This window comes from Polypterus senegalus, chromosome 2, assembly GCF_016835505.1.
Source record: "Polypterus senegalus isolate Bchr_013 chromosome 2, ASM1683550v1, whole genome shotgun sequence".
NCBI lineage: Eukaryota > Metazoa > Chordata > Cladistia > Polypteriformes > Polypteridae > Polypterus > Polypterus senegalus.
Genome location: NC_053155.1, coordinates 142,485,161 through 142,499,697, shown reverse-complemented (window position 1 = coordinate 142,499,697; position 14,537 = coordinate 142,485,161). Strand labels below are relative to the sequence as shown.

Genomic DNA, 14,537 nt, shown 5'->3' with positions numbered 1-14,537 from the left:
GATATAAGTAGGAGAAATGCTGGATCAGCTGTGGTCACACACACAAGTACCTCTGGCTTAGATAATGGAGGGCTGCTGTAGATGGCAGTAAGATGGTCAGACCTGTCTGGATGTACATTTAAAGGCATTTAATATTTGTATACAGCAGGTCCAGCTTTTGCCCAAGAGCTTTTTTGTGTCCACAAATGGGATATGCTGTTATAAGTTTGTTCAGAATGACTCATCATTAATCTTGATATCAGAGAGAGTCATTTAGGTTGCTGAGTTTAAATGTAAAGTTCAACTGGTGGATGCAACTCCCTCCTAGCAGTAATGTGAATGAATTTGGTCAGCATTTCAAAGTTTGGAACACATGTAGTGTATTAGCTTTAACTGAAATGTGCTCAGTAACAAAATGCAACAGCACCTGAACTCACTCTGTCTTACCATGAGGTGTGACAGTCTCTTTCAATGTAAAAAATGATCAAACATTTTTCTTAGAACTACTACATCAACAGTAACATTAAAACTAACAATATATTAAAAAATGGCCTGTCTTAATGCAAAAAAAAGTATCCTCTTTAATAAAACCCAAGTGTCCGTGTGTGTCTTCAGGTGAAGTCCACATGTACGGGGCCTCATGTGTTCTATCTCTCCCTGTGCATTCCCCGTGGGAGAGAGACATACATACATACACACACACACACAGGCGCGAGAGAGACACATACATACATACACACACACACACACACAGGCGCGAGAGAGGACACATACATACATACATACACATACATACACACACACACACACACACACACACACACAGGCGCGAGAGAGGGACACATACATACACACACACACACACACACACACACAGGCGCGAGAGAGGACACATACATACACACACACACACACACACACACACGAGAGAGGGACACATACATACACACACACACGAGAGAGGGACACATACATACACACACACACACACACACACACGAGAGAGGGACACATACATACATACACACACACACACACACACACACAGGTGCGAGAGGACACATACATACACACACACACACACACATACATACATACATACACACACACACACACACACACAGAGAGACACATATACATACACACACACACACAGGCGAGAGGGACAGGCGCGAGAGAGGGACACATACATACACACACACACACACACACAGGCGCGAGAGAGGGACACATACATACACACACACACACAGAGAGGGACACACACACACACACACACACACACACGAGAGAGGGACACACACACACACACACGAGACACACACACACACACACACAGAGGGACAGAGGGACACATACACACACACACACACAGGCGCGAGAGAGAGAGACACATACACACACACACACGAGAGACACACACACAGACACACACACGCGAGAGAGGGACACATACACACACACACACACACACACGAGAGACACACACACACAGAGAGAGACACACACACACACACACACACACACACATGCGAGAGGGACACACACACACACAGGCAGGCGAGAGAGGGACACACACACACACACACGCGAGAGACACACACACACACACACACACACACACACGAGAGGGACACATACATACACACACAACACACACACAGGCGCGAGAGAGGGACACATACATACACACACACACACACACACACACACACACACACACAGAGAGGGACACATACACACACACACACGCGAGAGGGACACACACATACACACACACACACACAGAGAGAGAGAGAGAGAGAGAGACACACACATACACACACACACAGGCGCGAGAGAGAGACACACACACACACACACACACACAGGCGCACATGTGTATTGTTGCAATGTTACTTTTCTTGGTTGTTTATTAAATTATGGATTGTTTTTCCCTGTGCTTAAAACTGATTAAAAAAAAAAAAGTTTTTAGCGAGTAGTTCGTAACGCTATAGCGCAAACTCTTGCAGTGTTACTTTTCTCTGTTGTTCAAGGTTTTTTCAGTGTTATTCAATGTTTTTACATTTAGTTTACTATTACGCTGTGCATTTTATGGTATAATTTAACTATATTTGTGCTTAAAAACTTAAAATATATATTTACATACAGTTTGTACGGTCCGGAATGAATTAATTGTATTTACATACAATCCTATAGGGGAAATTACTTTGGTTCACGACCAAATCGGGTTTCGACCAAGGTTTTGGCCTTACAAATAGTGGAGCACAAGAACGAGAGTTTTCGAATGTAATCAACAGCTTTTTTTATCACGATATGTTAAAGCACCAATTGGTGGGAGTGACTAGATTTATTAAGTATTTTGCAATAATTAGGATAGGATTCAGAGTATAGATGTGCTTCAAACTATTAAAAACAAATGACCATACTATAATACATTTCAGTGTTTTGGGCGGGTCCATATTCCTAAACTAAAATAGTTTAACTTAATCGTAGTAGGGCAAATTTTAAGCAGATGCAGCAAAACCTAATTAAGATAAATTGTGATAAGCTTTTAAGATTTATAAAGAGACTTGGAAACATGTGGGTCAAGTTTAAGTGTTTCACATATAATGCAGTACCTAAGGAGGTACTTAGTGACTTAGAAAATGTTGAGGAAGAAGTGCTTCTTAGATTAAATAGGCTGATATCTAACTAATCACCAGAACCAGACAATATTTGTCCTCAAGTCAAGTTTAGTAAATGAAGGCTTTCTTGTTTGGTAATGATGATAGAAGCTTAACAATTCAAAACTAAAATGTTAATTTTGAAAGATGTGCAAAAAATACATCTTTGAAATGCAGCAATATTGTATGGTATGTCTGGAGTAGTCTAATGTTGAAACTAATGCACGGTAAATAGACAACCATTCTTTTACATTAGAATGTCTGTTTTTGCATTCGGATAAAACATTTAAAAAAATACATACAGTATAATATGGAGGAAAAACCTGCAGATTATTATAATATAACGTTGTTTCATTTGGAGACACTTTGAGTCTATATATGCTTCACAATTTTTATATGAAACAATAGAAGGCTAGTCCCATTAATTTTTCTGACCTCCAGTAGTAACAATAAGCATAATTGGGGAAAAATATTTTACGTAGATTTCTAGTATGCAGTACAGGCAGTCTTCTCAGATCTGCTTTGTCTTTCATCGTGTCCCTTTTATGCACATAAAGAATCCCATTCTTGTGAAAGGCTATGTTTTTAAGTGTGTGTTTGGGTTTTCACATGCGTCTTTTAAATAACAGTGCATGAGTCTTAAGCATTTTATGCTTTACAGCAGTCCACAAGGAAAATAGTAAAAATTGTAATGACAGTATAAAAAAGAAAGCATGAAAGGTGCAAATACATGCAGCACCTAGTATTTTTAACCCATGTTCAAACATAATGATATTAAACAATACGTATATTTAAACTTTTTTGGCTTCTTTTACATGCCTATTATAGTATCTGTTTGAATAACACACACAAAGAGAGATGTAATCATATTATTTCTTGGGATCTAGTATGGTTGCAGCCAAGTACAGTCCACATCACTAGAGATTTTCTGATTGATTGGCCGGCCACCGATCTAATTGGCCAGTTTTTAGTAACAAAGACTCAATTGTTGATCACTAAATTGGTCAAGCACAAAAAAAACATCTTTTCAGCCCCTGCTTTTCTAGGCCTTACGGTAATTTAATTGCAGTGCTTGTACGTTCGGTATTATGGTAATTGAGCCTGTGGCTCTGAGTGGGGCTCTTAAGAGACTAAGCAAGGAGTCTGAATGTCTGGGCTTGCAAGTGTCCTGGATAAACACCAAGATATAGGCCTTCAATGACCTCATCTCATGGGCACAGCCATCAACAGTGTGTCTGTCTGTGAAGGGAATGTCGACCTCGTCAAAAGGTTTACTTACCTCAGCAGTGACATTGTTGTCTCTGGTGACTCTTTCTATGACGTCAGTAGATGGATTGGGAGAGAATGGGGGGGGTCATGAGGGTTGCTGGAAAGGGGTGTGTGGCACACCCGATATTGATGCAAAAGGACAAAGGACCAAATCTTTTTAAAGTCCTATTGCTTCCACTCTTGCTGTATGGTTGCGAGACATGGGCGTTCCAGTAACCTGAGATGAAGACTAGACTCCTTCGGTACTGTGGCTCTTTGGAGAATCCTTGGGTACCACTGGTTTGACTTTGTGTCGAATGAGCGGTTGCTAATGGAGTCCCAAATGAGGCACGTTATCTACATTGTGAGAGAGCATCAGTTACAGCAATATGGCCATGTTGTGCGATTCTCCGAGGGTGATCTGGCTCGCAGTATCCTCATTGAGGGTTTGAGTGGCTGGAGCAGGCCAAGGGGACGCTCATGTAACATCTGGCTGCGGCAGATAGATGGTCATTTCCAGATGGTGGGACTGGACCGCATGTCTGCCTGGGAGGTTTGCCAGCCAGGATCACTAGCTGTTTTGTTGTGTGGTGGGTGCAGCAACGCACTGTTCCAGTGTATGCTCCCTGACCTGACCTGACTTTTTATGGTCACTGAATAGTAAGCCTACAGAATTTCATTTCATGAATAAAAAATGAACACTTAACACCATTATAAATATTATATATTGTATTAAATATAATGTAAGACAAAAGGGCAAAAAATACAAAGGGTTTTTTTTCCCCAGTAGTCCTTGTTTATTTGCTTTCACAGTGGCCGGCAGGTCATACACCACTGAATATTCAGGGAAGTTACATTTCTTTGCTAGGAGGCTGTCAGTCATATAATGCATACAATTTTTTTAATTTATCTTTTACAGTATGTCAGTGTAACAACAAACATTCTTATGATTTTTATGGTTAGATCTGTGAGACAATCAGATCATTTTTGCAAATATTCAATCCAGACTTTTTTGCTGGTACCAGCCAGATACAGACACCTTGCATCGGATCAGTGTCCTGTCTTGAGCAAACAAATCATGCAGGGAAGCTTGCAAACACACACACAAAATGTGACAAACTGAGGTTATATTCGCCTCCTTGTTCTTTTTGATTACTTTAGTTAGTGAATTCTAAATTCATAAAATCAGCCTTTAAGCACTGTTGGTTTGAGTTGGAGACACAGTCCTGCTTTTGTAGTGCGATTGCTTTTTAACCCTCTTAACACTATCTAATATTTGTTTTTTTCTGCTACTTTGATTTAACTTGCCACAGATTCTTCATACTTCACTCAAAATTCATGTTTCATATCAAAATAAAGAGCCAACATTTCTCCTTCAGAATATTTACGTCAGGACAAGGAATTATGCTTTGTATATTCTATAAGTTAGCTACATTTTAACAAAAAAATAAACCGTAACGGTTATTCTTACTATACAATGTGTTGAATAAGCTTCCACACACATAAAAATAACATTGAATGTGTAAGGAACAACAACAAAGTTCTTTTAAGCTTTATACAGCTAATATGAATAATGTTTACATTTCTTTTGATGACTACAAATGCCACTGTACTAGGATGGATAGAAAGGTTAAAATCTTGATTTGTTCATGATCAGTTTGCAACAGAATAACGTGACTTTTTTTTTTTTTTAAGCTGTCTTTTTTGCAAAAGGTCTTCTTGTGACTTTGATATGAAAACTTGCTGTAGAAATCTACAACAAACAGAGACTAAAAAAACATTTTTGGCAATTAAAGTGGTAATAACTTAAAGGCAATCAAGGTTTATTATAGCCTTAATACTAGATGCATTTGGCACCCAAAAATCTCTTCTTTTTTTATTGGATAAAAGCCTATTTGCTGAATGAAAAAACAATTCATACGTATTGGAACTCAAATGAGTCTGTCACTTAAAACAAGCTTTTGGCTGGGAATTTCTGAAATCTGACTGGATAATGACCTGCACATCACTTTTTTGATATGAAACAGGCTCTTGAATAGAAGAAAAATAAGCACACATATGCAAACTCACCAAATGAAAGTGCTCTAACAATCACTGTGTCATGTGGATATAAAGTGTTCATTCATTTGATTGCTAAACGTGGCTCCTTTTTTACTGGATAATCATTTGTGTATTAAAGACTATGGTAATTTTCAAATGATGACAAAAAACCCCTATTACTAGAAATGGACTGTACAGGCTGTAAAAATAATGGAGAGTGGTAGAAAAGCATGAACTATGACATTTCAATGGAGCAGAGATGTAACTACAAGTGTAGCAGTAATTAAATTATTTTATTTTATTTTTGTATTAATAAATATTCACCTGATACTGCATACCGGTGTTTCAAAGCAGAGAGGGTGTAGTTACAGAGGGGTAATATGACAGTACATGCGAGTTGTATGTTTTATATTAGTCTGTATCTTTTTTGTAACCTTGTGAAAATCAACATGATCCCAACCACTCAATTTATAACACAGACTGAGAATTTTATTATTAGAATCTCTTCAGCTATACTACCATGTGAGGTTTGCCGTCACTTGAACTGTACAAGTACCACTAAAATTTGTTCCTCGTACATTTCCACAGATGGTTCGCTGTCAATGTTAGAACTGCTTCATTGATTTGTATATCTATACACAATTAAAAAAAGAGGGGGAAAAAAAACACCTGATACTTTTCCAGGTATACAGATATTGACATAGTCTATGAATCCTTGAAACCCCCTGCCAAACTCTGTGACCTTTAAAACATATACACACACACACACACGTTTTTATAATTATAAAAGAAAATACTTGATCCATTTAGTACAATTTTCAGGATCAATGGAAATCAGAAGCCAAACAATGAGATGGGTGCTAGTCCATAGAAATACACACTCGTGAACATACCCACACTCATACTAGGTCAGTTTGAGTTACGATTTAGCCTAACATGCTTATCTTGTAATGTAGGAGAAAACAATGAGCCCACACACACAGGGACAGCATGCATGGGACCACACAGGCAATTTCTAGGCTGAAATTTGAACCAAGGGCTATGGAGCTGTGAGGCAGCAAAGCTAAGGATTGTATCTTCTTCTTATTTTGGAAGAAGATCCACAGTGGATCGTCTTTTTCCATATATTCCTGTCCTCTGTATCTTGCTCCGTTACACCCACCACATTCATGTCCTCTCACACCACATACATAAACCTCCTCTTGGTCCTTCCTCTTTTTTCTTCTTACCTAGCAAGCTTCATCCTTATCACCTTATCCCAATACACCCAGCATCTCTTCTCTGCACATGTCCAAACCAGCACAATCTTGCCCTTCTGACTTTGTCTCCCAACCGTCCAGCCTGAGCTGACCCTCTAATGTGCTGTTTTCTAATCCTATCCATCCTCGTCACACCCAATGCAAATCTTAACATCGTTACTCTACCACCTCCAGTTCTTGCTCCTGTTGTTTGGTCAGTGCCACCAACTTCTACACATATAACATAGCTGGTCTCACTACCATCTTGTAGGTCACAAATCACTCCTGACACTCTTCTCCACCCACTGCACCCTACCTGCACTCTCTTCTTCGTCTCTCTTCAACACTCCCCAATACTCTTTACTGTTGATCCCAGGTATTTAAACCCCTCCACCTTTGCCAACTACTCCCTGCATTCTCACCATTCCTCTGACCTCCCTCTCATTCATACACATGTATTAAGTCTTGTTTCTATTAACCTTTGTTCCTCTCCTCTCTAGAACATATCTCCACCTGTCCAGGGCCTCCTCGACCTGCTCCCAACTCTCACTATAGATCACAATGTCAACAAAGGCATCATAGTCCACATGGACTCCTTTCTAATCTAGTCTGTCAACCTGTCCATCACCATTGCAAATAAGAAAGGGCTCAGAGCTAGCTGATGCCTGATGTAGACTCACCTCTGCCTTGAATGCATCCGTCACTCCTACTGCAGACTTCACCACTGTCACACTTCCGTCATACATATCCTGTACCACTCTTGCATACTTCTCTGCCACTCCCGACGTCCTCATGTAATACCACAACTTCTATCTAAGCACTCTCATATGCTTTCTCTAAGTCCACAAAGACACAATACAACTCCTTTGGTCCTTCTCTATACTTTTCCCTCCACACAGTCAGAGCAAACATCACTTCTGTTGTGCTTTTTCCCGGCATGAAATCATACTGCTGCTTGCTAACCATCACCTTCCTTGTTAATCTAGCTCCCACTATTCTTTCCTGTAACTTCATGCTGTGGCTTATCAGTTTTATCTCTCTGTAGTTGCTACAAGATTGCAGTAACAATCTGGTTAAAAACTCCACCGCCATCTGCATCAATTGCAGGCAGTTTATAAGTGAATTTGTTCATCCAGATAATGCTGGTTTTATTTAAACTCACTATGTGACAGACAATATTCACTGTCTCTTCTATGTTATTGATATCACTCCAACCTTTTCTTCTTGAATGTTACTCTGTCATTGGATGCTGATAAAACTTTCTATTATATAGTCAAAGTAAAAAGTATGTGAACCTTTTGGAATTATCTGGTTTACTGCATGAATTGGTCATAAAAAGTGATCTGATCTTCATCTAAGTCACAGGTATTGATATACAAAATGAGCTTAAGCCAATGACACACAAAAAACTCTACTCTTTCATGTCTTTATTTTACAAACGCATTCAACGTTCACAGTGGTAGGGGAAAAAGTAAGTGAACCTTGTAATTTAATAACTGGTTGACCCTACTTTGGCAGCAATGACCTCAACCAGGCGCTTCCTGTAACTGCAGATCAGTCCTGCACATCATGCGGGGGGAATTTTAGCCCATTCTTCCCTGCAGAACTGCCTTAACTCTTCCATATTCTTTGTTTTCTTCTGTGTATGGCTTATCTTCAAATCATTCCACAGCATCTCAATAGGATTGAGATCTGGGCGGTGACTGGGCCACTCCAAAAGGCGGAGTTTGTTCTTCTGAAGCCATTTTGCTGTGGATTTGCTGCAATGTTTGGGGTCATTGTCCTGTTGCATCACCCAGCCTCTTCTGAGCTTAAGTTGATATACAGACACCTTCACATTATCCTGGAGTATTTGTTGATAAACTTGTGAATTCATTTTCCCCTCAGTGATGGCAAGCTGTCTAGGCCCTGATGCAGCAATGCAGGCCCAAATCATGATGTTCCCTCCACCATACTTTACTGTAGGGATGATGTTTGATGTTGATATCCAGTGCCCTTTTTACGCGAAATGAAGTTCTGCTTGTTCCTCCAAAATTTTGATTTCATCACTCCACAAAACATTTTCCCAATAGCGTTGTGGAGTGTCCAAGTGCTCTTTCGCAAACTTCAGTCGTTCAGCAGTGTTCTTTTTTTGATTGCAGTGGCTTCCTACTTGGTGTCCTGCCATGGTCTCCTTTCTTGTTCAATGTTTTGCGTATAGTTGACTCATGAACAGAGATGTTAGCCAGTTCTAATGACTTCTTCAAGTCCTTTGCTGTCACTCTAGGGTGGTTCTTTACCTCATTGCTGACTTTTCGTTGTGGGGTCATCTTGGCAGGGAGCCCACTTCTAGACAGAGTAGCCACAATACCAAATTATCTCCATTTATAGATAACTTGCCTAACAGTAGACTGATGAATATCTAAAATCTTTGTAAACCTTTCCAGCCTTATGTAGATTAACAATTCTTGATTGTAGCTCTTCAGACAGCTCTTTTGTGCAAGGTATGATTCCCATCTGAATATGCTTCTTGTCAAAAGCTCAAACTCAAACTTTATAGTGTTTTTTTTATCAATCAAAGTAATTCTAGGCCACACCTCTGAACTTGTTTCATTAAGTGGACTGCAGGTGTGCTAAATTCTGACTGCAATGAGGTTTTTTAAAAGTCATTAGCTTAGGGTTCACTTATTTTTTCCAACTTTCAGTTTCACAGTTTGAATGATTTATTCAATATGGTCAAAAATTCTCTGAAAATCTGTATCTTTAGTTATAGGAGACTGTGTTTGTTCATTATTGTGACTGCCATGAAGATATGGGAATTAGACATAAATATAGATAATTCCTAGGGGTTACTTTTTACTTTGACTATTCCTTTTATGCCATGTTCCAAGGTGGGATTTGGATATGAGTTTATTAATATGACAAAAGCTCTTTATACTTCTCCCACTGGTGGTGTTGTCACTATTTATGTTGTATCTCATCCTATTAGATTACACAGAAGCACCAGCCTTGTCATTTTCTCTTTTTCTGTTTAATATTTTTCTTTATCCTTTAGCTATATTTTGCCACAAACTTAAATGAATATATTTCATGTATTTACATGGTGTTTTTCAAACAATCTCATTATATGCTGACAATATTCTAGGTTTCCTTGGTAATGTCAGATCTTCTTCATAGTTTTGATTTCTGCAAGTTTTGTAAAGCCATATTGAGTTACAAAAACTTGTCCAAATCTTCCCTTTTGTATTTACTTGATGCAACTTATCATAGCCAAGTGAAAAATACAATAGCAACATTTCAGAAAAAAAAAATCACTGAAATGGTTAAGGGATCACAGACCCCACCCCATCATCAGTCCTCATGTCAGTACTTTGTAGAAGCCTCTTTTGCTTTGAGTACAGCCATGCCTCTGATGAGATTCTTCTCTACCACCTTTGCACATCTAGACTGAACTGTTCAAGCTCAGTCAAATTGGATGGTGACTGTTGATAGACTGCAATTTTCAAGTCATTCCACAGTTTTTTCAATAGGGTTTAAGTCTGGGCATTGATTAGGCCACATAAGGATGTTCATCTTTTTCTCCTTCAGCCACAGTTCGGTCAACTTTACTGCAGGCTTTGGATTATTGTCATGTTGGAAGGTAAAACTTCTCCCCATTTACAAGTTTCTGGCAGAGGGCAGCAGGTTTTTCTTCATTTTCCCTTCCACAAGTGCTCCAGTCCCAGCTTCAGAGAAACACCCCAACAACAGGATGCTACCACCTCCATGCTGTGATGTTGGTATGGTGTTCTTTGGATGGTAAGCTGTGTTGGCTTTCCACCAGATATACCTTTTGGCGTTGAGGCCAAATAGTTTGGTTTTGGTTTTATCTTACAATAATACCTTTTTCCATTTGGCCTCAGAATCTTCAAGGTACAATATGGCAAAGCTGCCTTGAGACTTATTGCAGCCTTTCTTGATGAGTGGCTTTTTTTTCTTGCATCCCTCCCATACAAGCCACATTTGTGGAACATTTGTGATATTGATGTCACTTGCACATAATGACCACATTTGCCAAAAATTCCTGTAACTGCTTCAAAGTTGCCATAAGCCTCTTGGTAGCCTTTCTGACCATTTTCCTCCTTGTTCTTCCATCCTGTTTTGGAAGGACGGCCTGATCAGGGAAGGGTCCTAGTAGTACCAAACACTTTCCTGTTCTTGAATGTGGACTTTACTGTGCTCCTAGGGATTGATACATCCTTTGAATTATTTTGTATCCATCTCCTGACTTGTGCCTCACCACAACTTTATCTCTGAGATCTTTTGTCACTGCCTTGCCACCCAAAGTCGATTGTTTGCTTTCAGTTGCAGTTCCAAGCACTGGAATGCTCTAGAAATAGCTGTTTTTATGCTAATCAGTTATAACCACTGATCACTGGTAGAAGCCAATTAGCTTGGAGTGCAGTGGAGAAGGTGATTAGCTACACCTGATTGAGTTTACAGGTACTTTTTACCCGGGGTGAGGGGTGATTCTTAACCATCTCATTGATTCTAGTTTTTTATTTATTTTTAATGAACTGTTGATATATCTTTCTGTTTGCTGTTATAAGTTGCATTGAGTAAATACAGCTGAAAAAATATTTTGTGTGTGTGTTTTCATTTCAGATTGCAAAGCTACAAAATGTGAATATTTTAAAGGCAGGGGGTGGGTGTGATTCTTTTCTATATCCACTGTAAATGAATATTATAACCTGCATAAATTTAATCAGTTCCATGCTCCCTTTTCCCCTTCCTAGTAAATATTGGACCAATTTGTCCTTACTTGTCTTTTCCATTATAGACCTAGTGGAGGCTTACAGAGTATTTGTCATATTTGCAGTTAAATCTTCATGCTTGTACTTACTGTCCACTATGGAATTGAATTGCCCCTCCTGCACCCCTCTATGTTTGATAATGTAGGGCTTGATAAATTCCTATCTCTAAAAGCTACTTTTCTTTACATTTCTCCTTTTTTTCTGTCTCTAGCTTAGATCAGTTCTAACTCTCTTCTAATATGTTCTCAGTTTTTTTTCCCCTCATTTCCTCTTCGCTCTTAATCAGTGTCTTCTCTGTATGCAGAGCTACATAATGCCTTCTATAGACCAATTATTTTAAGTTCAATATGTCAGCAAGAACTTCCTCCTAATATCACCTTGTTAGGAGCACAATTTCTAAAAATATAATCTGATTATCTAGTCTTATTTTTAAAATAAACAATTTTACACTGTGCATCATCTGTATGTTACCTTCTGTTAGCATTTCTGTCAATGGTCTTTCTCCAGATCCTTCTGCAGTTCTGCCTCTCAAGCATTCCTGGTACATTTTTTCTTCTGTTCTGATATTGCCCTTCTCTACACTGGTCTCATGTCTACTTGTCTTTCTTCAACTCTGACCTCAAACATTCCTATTTTCTCTTAAGAACTGTGCTGTTTTTGGTTTTCTTGCTTATTTGTTTTGTTTTTCTCTTCAGCATAATACTACTTGAAATTACATTTCTATATTTAAGCCAAAACTTGGACATCAGTGTTTGCTGATAGTGTTCTGTTTTCAACTATTTAATAAAACTTTGATCAAAATGTAATGAGAACTCAAGCATAATGATCATGGTATAACACCCTACTACTATAATTGAATAGTAAGTTTTGTGTATTTTGCATAAACTATGTTCTCAATTAAGTTATGGGTAAGGAATTTGTAATAAAATGAAAATGTCAAATACCTCCCCAAGATTTTTTGCTTGGTAATGTCCCATAAAAGTCTTGGATTGCTGCCAGCTTGACAGGAAGACCAGTTTGTGGACCTTATAGAACTTTGGATCAAAGTGGTGGGCCTTCAACACAAAGGCCAACAATGAACTGCCTTAGTTCCCTTTTTTGTTTGCCATATGAGTTTAAGCCTTTAAACACATTTCTGAGACATGCCATCTGCAGGTGTTCTAAGAGATGGGGTGAAAAATTGGTGGACATTAGGTGGAACATACAGACTTGGTGCAAGATGAACAACAACCTGTGATTCAATGTTAGCAGAACAAAAAGGATACAGGTGGACAATGTGAAGAGTAGTCTTTACCTGACTCTGGTCTTTATCTACGAAATTGAAGTAGTTGTGGTTCAGGTATTTATGTACCTGGGGGTGTATGTGTAGAGAAATATGGATTGGGCTGCAATCACAGTAGCAATTTGCAGAAAGTACCAATACTTCTTGAGGATGTTCAGGTTCTTTGTTGTGGTTGGAACGTTTCTACATATATTCTGTCTTTATATTATTGTAAGTACTGTATATTCATTTACATAGGAAGATGGTTGAGTAGTATGAGGTTAGATTATACAGATTATATATTATCTTATATCAGGAATATGTTGTAATTCATGTTTCATGTTTATCTGTATTTTAAGGGAAAGCATTCATAAGTGACATCTTAATATTGAAGTACTGCTTTCAATTATTGTGCAGGACAATCCAGACATGCCACGATGATGCTGCAAGATTTGTTCACCTTTTGGCGAAACCAGGCTGCCTCTACCTAGAACAAGAAGATTTTATACCATTTCTTCAGGTATATTTGTATTTCTTCACAATCGATAGGTATGTGGCTATAGGTTAGGTTAAGGAACCATAAACCAAATAGATTAAGCTAATATTAAAGATAAAAAAAAAAAACAGAATACACCTTTTAAATTGTGGTATAAAAATATCATGCTATATATATATATATATATATATATATATATATATATATATATATATATATATATATATATATATATATATATATATATATATAAAACCAAAGAGGTTCAGGTACTTTTATGAAATATTCCCACATGTGGTACTTTTGAGTGACTGTACTTTGTGGCAATCTCTGTGTAAATTGTTTGTATATTAATTTGTATGTAGTGTGTAAAGTGGCGTACACTTAGGCCAGTGGTTTTTAAACTCAGTCCTCAAGAACTCTGTATGGCTGTATGTTTTTGTTCCAACTTCTGTTTTAAATAGATAGATAGATACTTTATTAATCCCAAGGGGAAATTCACATAATCCAGCAACAGTATACTGATTCAAAAAACAATATTAAATTAAATAGTAATAAAAATGCATGTAAAAGCAGACAATAACTTTGAGTAATGTTAGCATTTACTCCCCCGGGTGGAATTGAAGAGTCGCATAGTGTGGGGGAAGAACGATCTCCTCAGTCTGTCAGTGGAGCAACACAGTGACAAAAGTCTGTCACTGAAGCTACGCCTCTGCCTGGAGATGACACTGTTCAGTGGATGCAGTGGATTCTTCATGATTGACAGGAGTTTGCTTAATGCCTGTCGCTCTGCCACGGATGTTAAACTGTCCAACTTTACTCCTACAATAGAGCCTG

General features: G+C 38.4%; 1 protein-coding gene across 2 annotated transcripts in view; it reads left to right on the top strand.

The window, feature by feature from the left end:
* Positions 1-14,537, top strand: part of ppp2r3b (protein phosphatase 2, regulatory subunit B'', beta) — a 149,626-nt gene that overhangs the window by 104,248 nt on the left and 30,841 nt on the right. For both annotated transcript variants that reach the window (XM_039744747.1, XM_039744748.1), the window contains one exon: positions 13,622-13,724. In XM_039744747.1, coding sequence (XP_039600681.1) covers positions 13,622-13,724 — 103 coding nt within the window. The remainder of the gene's footprint in view (positions 1-13,621; positions 13,725-14,537) is intronic.